This window comes from Halichoerus grypus, chromosome 15 (assembly GCF_964656455.1).
Source record: "Halichoerus grypus chromosome 15, mHalGry1.hap1.1, whole genome shotgun sequence".
Lineage (NCBI taxonomy): Eukaryota > Metazoa > Chordata > Mammalia > Carnivora > Phocidae > Halichoerus > Halichoerus grypus.
This window is the reverse complement of record NC_135726.1, coordinates 47,505,507-47,514,480: the sequence shown is the minus strand read 5'-3', so window position 1 is coordinate 47,514,480 and position 8,974 is coordinate 47,505,507. Positions and strand designations below refer to the sequence as shown.

At 54.2% G+C, this 8,974-nt stretch overlaps 1 protein-coding gene and 1 long non-coding RNA gene across 6 annotated transcripts in view; one reads left to right on the top strand and one right to left on the bottom strand.

Annotated features, from left to right (window-relative positions):
- LOC144380194 (uncharacterized) lies at nucleotides 1-5,054 on the top strand. The gene is made up of 2 exons (XR_013444093.1): nucleotides 1-374; nucleotides 3,203-5,054. It is a non-coding gene; the product is annotated as an uncharacterized LOC144380194 (long non-coding RNA).
- Nucleotides 5,055-7,503: 2,449 nt separating this feature from the next.
- Nucleotides 7,504-8,974, bottom strand: part of PAK4 (p21 (RAC1) activated kinase 4) — a 42,552-nt gene continuing 41,081 nt past the window's right edge. For all 5 annotated transcript variants that reach the window (XM_036094841.2, XM_036094845.2, XM_036094842.2 and 2 more), the window contains one exon: nucleotides 7,504-8,550. In XM_036094841.2, coding sequence (XP_035950734.2) covers nucleotides 8,395-8,550 — 156 coding nt within the window. In that variant the 3' untranslated portion in view covers nucleotides 7,504-8,394. The remainder of the gene's footprint in view (nucleotides 8,551-8,974) is intronic.

Here is an 8,974-nt window from a genome sequence, read left to right as displayed (position 1 = left end):
TCCATCGAGGATGTGTTAAGCGCAGGACATCCAAAGGGACAGTGCCAGGCGGTGACTGGATGTACATGGTGGGAGTTCAGAGAGAGGTCAGAGCGCAGACACAGATCTGGGAGGCATCACCGTGTCACCAGGTGAAGAAATGAATGAGCTCTAACAGTAACAATAATAATAGCAATTGTGAAGCGCTCACTCTGGGCCAAGCACTGCTCTATTCATTCCATGTATTTTATTTTTTAAGATTATATTTTTAAGTAATCTCTACCCCCAACATGGGTCTCGAACTCACAACCCCGGGACCAAGAGTCACCTGCTCCCTTGACTGAGCCAGCCGGGTGCCTGTGCTCCATGTGCATTAATCGAACACACTCACTATGGTAGGTATTGTTATTATTAAGCCCACTTTAGTGTGAGGGAACTGGGGCACAGAGAGGTAAAATGACTTGCCCAAGGTCACACAGCCCGAAAGTGGCAGAACTGAGGTTTGAATCCTGGCAGCCTGGCCCCCAGAGTCTGCATCCCTGGGCAGGACGGCTCAGGTTGGGGTCCAGGCTCCTCATACTAGTATCTGACTCCTGGGGTGATCCCTCTTTTCAGCCATCTGGCCATGGCTCTGCTCTCCTTAAAACCCTTCCAAGTAAGGTCGCACTCACAGGTTCTGGGGATTAGGATGTGGGCATATCTTTTTGGGGACCACCATTCAACCCATGGTGGACAGGGATCCCTCAGAGGATAGGAACAACGTTTGGGAGAGCCTGGCTCAGTGGTTCTCAAATTTGACTGTGTGTCAGAATCCTCTAGAAGGCTTGTTAATCGCAGACTGCTGAGCTCCAAACCGTGTTCCCACCCCGAGTTTCTGACTCAGTAGTTCTGGGGTGAGCCGAGAGGTGATGCTGCTCTGGGATCCCACACTGAGAACCACTGTCCTGGTGGTTCAGAGCGTAAGTTTGGCTGCCCGAGCTCAACAGTCCCCACCCTGTCCCCGTGTGTCCTTGGGTGAAGGGCTTTCCTTCTCCAAGCCTTAGTTTCCCATATATAAGCTGGGGCTAACTCCTCCCCACAGGGCTACCCGCAGTGGCCCACACTCTCCCCTCATTCGTGGTGTCCCATATTTTTGCTGGTCCTTGATCTTCCAACTTCCTTTGTATCTCAGGGCCTTTGCACATGCTGCCCCTGCTGCCTACCCCGCCTTCCACTCCGTGCTTCCGTGGCTGCCTTCATCTCCATTCAAATGTCACCTCTTCATAACACACACCCTTCTGGCTTTATTCTACCCAGCAATATAACCTTGCGATTGTCGGCTATACATAAATATAAATCCCCAGCCAAGGGCAATTCCCCACCCCCTCCCTTGCTATTCTCTACTGTCACACCCCGTTCTTTCTGTCTTGAGCTCAGTATGATTTATAAATACCTATGAGTATGTGGATCTGTTCACTTGGTCATGAACTGTGTCACCCCATGAGAATGTCAGCCTCACCAGGGCAGGGCCTTGGGTGGGTCTGGGGTTTTTTTTTTTGTTTGTTGGTCTGTCCCCAGATCAGGTCTGACAAAGACTGGTTACTCTGTTTGCTGAGCAGGGAGGACAAGAAGGCCGACCTCAGGCAGGAGGGGAGGCTCTGTCTGGTTGAAGAAGCACGTCCAGGCTGCCCAAGTGTAGCTCCCATGGCTTCCACTGAAAAACCAGTATCACCCCCAGCACCCAATCCTACTGGTAAAAAGAGAATGGTGGGGTTCTGGAGGGCAGGCACCTGGGGGCTTTGGGAAACAGTAGGTTTTCCACCAGGGCTGCAGGGGTGAGGAAGCCCAGCCAGGTCAGGAGGCGGGTAGGGGATGGGAGAAAGATAATCTGGGCTGGGTGCTGCCTTCCCCAAATATAAACCCCAAAGGTCTGGTGGAGGATGCGGTGAGCCAGCTTCATCCTACAGGGGGCGACAGAGAGGCAGGGATGAGGTAGGGTAGAAGGAGGGAAATGGGAGGGCCTTAGAGGGAAAGAGGAAGAGGAGGAGAGGAGGATGGTCGGGAGGAAAGCAAAGAAAGAGAAAGACAGAGACCGGGACAAGGTTGACCAGAAGCGGGGAAGGATCTAGAAGGTTAGAGATACCGAGAGGGCATTACCTAGGGTAGAGGGCAGGGTGGAGTCCAGGGGCAGGTGGGGGAGGAGGCAAGGCGTATGTACACCAGATAAATTTGCCCATGTGCCAAATATAAAATATATGCAAGATCTCTACTGTGGCATTGTTCAAAACAGTGAGCAGCTGTAAGTTTCCCGGCGGTCCATCGACTGGGACTGTTTCCATAACTCATGGCTCACATGCTCCATGGAAGAATACTATAGCCGCCAGCAGGAGTGAGGTGGCTCTTGGCCTACCAACAAGGAACCACCACCAAGACACAGTGTGAGGAAGGAAAAAGCAAGATGTAGAAGGATGTGGACATTATGCGAACATTTGTGCAAAGTGGGACACAATCTGCATGTGCATGTAGGTCTTTCCTGGTCCTTGCATACATTTCTGGAAGGAGAAGCCAGAAACTTCTACCAGGGGCCGCCTCTGGGGAGGAGGACCGAGAGGCTGGGAATGGGGGAGGGAGGGAGGGAGGTTGATTTTGCAACTTACGAGCTTTGGAATCTTTTGCATTTTGCACCATGGGTTTGGGTTATTGGCTCAAGTACTAAGTGTGATTAAGCGATAGAATAAGGGAGAAAGAGAAATTCAGAGATAAAGGAACAGGGAAGAGAGGGAGGGAGGAGAAAGGGAGAGAGTTTACCTTTGTTTAACCCAGCAGGGCCCCAAACTTCTTGTAGATGCTTCTGGTCTTCTCGGGGAAAGGCCGTGAGCTGTCCCCACCTCCCCAAACCACAGGCCAGGACCCCGTATGCTGTCCCAAATCACTCTCAGCCCCAACACCTCTCAGCCCTGAGTCTTCTTGAACAACTGTCTCTCCTCTGAGCTTCCTTTCTGGGGCATGGCCCTGGTCGAGTTGACACTTTCCTATTGGGTCCTATGTCCCCGAGGCCTGCCCAGTCCTGGAGGCTGTGGCCTGGTGGGGATGTGCAGAGACTCGTGGGCCCCGTGTGCTTGGGTTCAAATCCCGCCTCTTCCACCTTCTGGCTGTGTGACCTCAGGTTGGTTAGCTATTCCCTTGATTTTGCAGGGCCCACGTGATATGGTTCAGTGTGCTGAGTTGGTTGCCTATCTTTCAGATTCAAGAGCTGTCACATGAAAATGGGTTTTTCTTACGAAAAAAACAACAAAAAAGAAAAATCCGGACATTTGGCATCATGGGGCCAAACTTCCACAAGGCCACAGTGACCTGAGAAGTGACTGCACTTCAGAGGGGCGCATGGGGCACCACTTTCCTGCTCCCTGATGTTACCCGCCTGGCCCTGGGGCATCGGGGTCTGAGCCTCCTTGGACCGTGTCTGTCCTATTCAATGTTGCAGCCCGGCGGCCCAGCTCAAGGCCCGCCACAGACACTACTGGGGGACCTGAGACTTTAGGCCTGGCCCTCCCAGGCCATGGGACCCTGGGCAGGTCCTTCCCCTCTGTGGACCTGTTTTTGCATCTCTGAAATGGGGGAAGGCATGAGATGCTCTCCTGGGCCCCTCTTTGTAAGTTCTGGGGCATTGGCAGGAGGTGGGCAGGAGGTTTGAGTCCAGCAGTGATGCAGTGACAAAGTGTGGGGTGGCCCCCACAGCCATGCTCCTGTTCTCAATTCTGGCTGCACGTTAGAATCACCTGGATAATTTTCATTTAAATACCTGGGACCAGGCCCTAGTCCACACCGAAGAGGGTTGCCCTTTGTTTGTACGACAGACCTTCAGCATGACCTTCAAGGCCTTTATTCCTCCCGAGACCCCTCTCATGTTCATTTATTCTTCCTCTTTATTCCCTTTCTCTACCCCTTCTTCCCCACCAGGAGCCATTCTATTATGTAAATGAGTCTCCTTTTTTTAATCTTGAAATACGGGTATTTCTGTTTTATGTCTCTAATTTGTAATCAGCACATGTGGCCTGGTCTCATAGATCTTGATTTTACTTTCTCCATCACTGGTCTGGCTCTCCCTCCCCCTGGGCACACTTGGTCCCTGGCTCCTGAGGACTGCATGGGAGTCCTTGGCGTGTGGTCCCTGTGCCTCCCATTCGCTGCCCTAGAGTGGACAGCCAGGCCACCTCCAGCTCCCACCCCATAAACACCGCTGCAGTGAACATCCTTGTGCGGGCGCCCACAGGGTCCCATGATTTCCTTGGGAAGGCACCCAGGAGCGGAATTATTGTGAGATGCGTATGTGCGATACCTCATTCGACTAAACCAGACTCGAATTTTTACCAGACTTGTGGTAGAATGACAGCTTGTTGAAATGTGCCTTCCTCCAATTACCAATGAGTTTGAGCCCTTGTGCACACCCTGGTTGGTCTTTTGGGTTTTTTTCTCCTGTAAGTGGCCTGTTTATACCCTTTGCCCATTTTTCTATTTGGGTTGCTCTTTTTCTTGTTAAACAAAAAACAAAAAACAAAAACCTGACCCGTGTTAGACTCTGCAAATATTTTTTCTCTTTCTGAAGCCTATTACATTTGCCCATGATGTCTTTCCTTGAACAAAACTTTACATTTTAACATATTTAATTTTTTTTTCGACAATTTGTTCCATTGGAGTTTTAAGAAGCCCTTCTCTACTGCTGGTCATCAAGTATTTTCCTCTGTCGCCTTTATAGTTTGTCTTTCAGAGGATGCTTAATCCATCAGAGAAACCTTGTCCAGGGGAACTCAGATAACGTTAAGGTCTCCTATCTAAACCGTCTAGTTAGTAGCTGCTGGTTAAAAGTGACAGTGGAGGATGTGAAATGTGACTAGGGCCACCAAGGGACTGAAATGCTTCATTTTATTTCATTACTTTAAAATTAAACAGCCACATGTGATCGGTGGCTACTGTCCCGGGAAGCACAGATCTAGGGTTCTTTTGTTGTGGTGTTAGGTAAGGATCCCGTTTTCTTTTTCTCCAGAAAATGAACCAATTTCCCCAACACTATTATTAAACAATCTATTTTTCCCTCATTGTTTTGTGGGGCCATCCTTATATATTAAGCTCATCCTGAGTACACTTGGGTCTGCCTCTGGGTTTTCCGGAGAAGCCCGGGGAGTCTAGTGAAGGTGGAGAGTCTAGCAGAGGTGGAGAATCACAATTCTACAGTAATAGAATTTTTAGCCAGACACACAGCCACCCAGAATAAAGACTACGTTTCCCGACCTCCCTTGCTGCCGGGTGTAGCCACGTGACGAAGCTCTGGCCAATGAGGCAATGGCATAACCTCTGGGTCATGTCCTTAAAGGGCCGTGCCGGCCTCTTTGGACCACCAATTCAGCCTGGGGTGTGGCCTGGGAATCTGCATTTCCAGCAAGTTCCCAGGGTTGCTGCTGGTCCGGGAACCACACTTGGAGAAACCACTGGTCTGACCTGTTTCACTCACTCATTCTTGGTGTCTGTAAACACGCGTCTGACCTGCGGGCTAATACATGCCCTCCTGGGCCTTCGCAGTTTAGAGTATAGCGCCCCCTGCTGCCGCTGAGGCAACACTCACTACTTTGTGTGGGACCACGTCTCGTCTGACCATCTGGACAAAGCCAGTCCCCAGGGCCACATCGCCGCTGGGGCACGTGTCTGCTCTTGCTACGCCACACTTGCCCTTCTGAGTGCTCCCTTGTCCCGCCGATGCCCGGCACGGACTCCCTCACTGGCTGGGATCAGTGGGGTCCTGCCTGGAGGAGGCCCTAGAGCTGGAGTGGGTGAGAAGCTGGAAGAACGTTTCTGCTCCCGCTGCTGCAGAGGCACGGGCCGACTTCCGGGAACTTGGTGGTGCCCCTGAGGCCTTTTGTGCCTCTAGACCCCTGGGCGGCCCGGTTACTGGCCCTGTTGGCTGCCCCAGCCTTCCTGATACTTTTGGGACCAACCCCCGCATTCAATCTGCTGTTTGAAACAACTGGAGGGGTTTCACGGATGCCGTGGGAACCCCTTCCAGATGGGCAGGGGCAGCAGGAGGGGGCACGGGGGCTCCGGAAGCGCTCTCAAGGCCACCCAAAATGAACTGTAGTGATGGTGGCAGAAGGTGACAATCATGGCAGAGTTGCCATGGGGCCGAATGTTGGCTCCTCCACCATGTAATGACCTGGCAAGGGACCTCCTGTCCCAGAGGGGTCCTTCACCCGCAGTGGCACGTCCTGGAGCTCCCCCCCCCCCCCGGGGGGCCCAGGGAGGCGAGGCACTCGGGCTGGGAGCAAGGTGGCTCTGTGCCACCCTGTTCTTCACCGTCCTTAGCTGGCTGTGGAATCATGGGCGTACCGGCCTCCGAAAATGAGTCGGGCTGCTATCGTTTCTCTATCTTCTGGAACAGTTTGTACAAGGTAGGAATTACGTGATCCTTCAAAGTCTGGTAGAACTCATTTGTAAAAGCATTCAAGCCCAAAGCTTTTTCTTTGGTGTGTGTGTGGGGGGATGTTACTTTGGTCTTTTCTTGTTTTCTGTTTCTCCTTATACCCATTTTGGCAGAGTTCTTCCCAGAGATGTAACAACTCCACCCAGGCATCCAACACATTCAACATGGCAACAGCTGCTTCCCTGGGGATGTTTAAACCTCTGAGTCCCCATCTACAGGGTGCCTGTTCGTGGCCAGCCCCGGGCACAGACATGTTACTGCAGCCTTGGGGAGCTCGGGGCCTGCGGAGAGGCGTGCTCCGGGGCGGGAGCAGAACAGCCCAAGCCAGAATCGCCCCACTTTTCCTGCCCACAAGCCAGGCTGAGGTCCCTGGGGCCAGTGGCGGCGGGGTTCACTGCTCACGCTGCAGCTCTCCCCAGGGGGGCTGCTCCCCCCCCCACCTCTCAGGTACTGGGGGAGACGCACACAGTCCAAGCTCACACCAGCCTGGGGTGGTCAGTGGCCAGAACACAGCGCTGCCCAATGGATGCCAGCCAATTCCTTTCTCCCTTCGTGGAGACCCAGGCTCGGCACCCCGGGACCCCGATTTAGAGGGAGGGTTCTGGCCAGTGGAGTATCCCTAAAGCTGGCTGTTCCAGATCCATCCGCCTTAGCCGAGTCCTCAAAAGCCCACCTGCCCACAGACCGATTTTCTGAACGGCCCATTTACTAACACCAGCTCATCAAGGATCATTCCTACCCACCCAACACGCTCAAGACACACAACCTTTAAAACAAGATTCCGGCAAATCTCAGATTTGGCAAACTGGGCATCGCAGCACACGGACTCTGGTGGACTGGTGTTTGCAGGCCAGGGGGTGGGCGAGTCTGGATCCCACGTCAGGGGGGCCTTACTGGCTGCTTCGACCTGGGGCCTCCCCACCCCCCACAGACATGGCCCTTGACCTAAGATGGGCTGGAATCCTGGGGTTCACCAGGCCACCCTCTCTCCGTCAGGTCCCTCCCCCCAGTCCCACACCAAGATGGCCTGGAGAGGGGCCTCTACACACCACACACACACACATACACACACACACAAAACAAGAAAACGTTTTAATTGTAAAACTAACTTGAGGGAAGGGAGGGGAGGGGGGTGAGGCCGCACCAAGGGGCCGGGAACCTGATTCTTCGAGCGGTGGTTCTGTCCCTGGTGCCGCCCCACGGGGCAGAGACCCATCTGTCCCCGGGTCAGGACAGGGGCTAGAGTGTTATAAAATGACAATATAAATAGACTTCTAGAAAAGAGGAGGCTGTCCAGGTGCAGTAGTCATCTGCAGAGGCTGGGGATGGGCGGGAAGCCCCGACCCGTCTCCCCAGCCAGCCACAGAAAGGGGATGCAGGACTTGGGGAAAAGGCCACTCTTCAGACATTCATGATCGACCCCCGCAATGGCTCAGGGGGGCCAGGGGGCTGCGCTGTATGTCAGGCAGGCCTCAGAGACACCCTCTTGCAGGCTGGAGGACAGAGCAGCTGGACCTTCTGCACGGGCGTGTGTGCACACACTCACGCACACATGCACACGCGTGTGCACACGCACACACAACACACACACACACACGCCTTTTGTAGTGTTCTCTCCACCCACAGCAGCCCCCGCTGCAGATTATTTCCAGTGATTGGGGGCTGCCTGTCCTTCCTGGAAGACAGGAAGACACAGGAAGGGACTGTCCCGGAGGGTGGGGAGGCCGGGGACCCTCACTTGCTCCCACAAGTCCCTGTGTTTTTTTTTTTTTTACAAGTCACAAAATCAAACCTGGAGTTCAGTAGTAGGGTCCTGCACGCTCCCCCACCCTCCACAAGGAGGGTGGTGCCACATGGAGTGTCTCCCAGGCAGGGAGGAGTGGGGGCCGGCCCCCGACTGGCCCGTGGCGGGCAGGGGTGACCCAAGGGGCTCTTTCTTTGGTTCAGGGACAGGGCACTGGGCCTCATCTGGTGCGGTTCTGGCGCATGAGGGGTACGATGCTGGCGGGCGGGCCCGCTTTGGCCAGGAACGGGTGCTTCAGCAGCTCAGCCGCCGTGGCCCGCTGGGCCGGGTCACGCACCAGCAGGCGGTCCAGGAAGCCCTTCAGGGAGGGTGACACCTGTCAGGAGGTGGGGGAGAGAGACAGGGAGGTCTGAGTGCCAACTCCAATGCTCACTGGCCAGTGGGCCTCAGTTTCCTCCTCTGTTAAATGGGCTGACAACACTCACTGCCCAGCGAGGGTGCCAGGAGGACCCAGGTGTCTAGAGTCTGGCCTCAAGGGTAGCAACACATCCAAAGACCCCAAGGGCTCATTTCTTCTCCATTTTAAAGCTTTGCAAGGAGGCAACAGGGGCTGGGCCCTGGAGGCACCCTTCTCTCACCGGGTGATTCATCTACCAGGAAGGCTCCTCTCCCAGGCCTGGCTCTGCTGTGTGTGTTCAGCCAGCCGGCCTAAGCACAACCACTGGGCTCAGGGGACCTGCGGGGGAGGGGCCGGGGAGCCCAACGCAGAGGAAGTGTCACCTCCCTCACACCACCTGCCT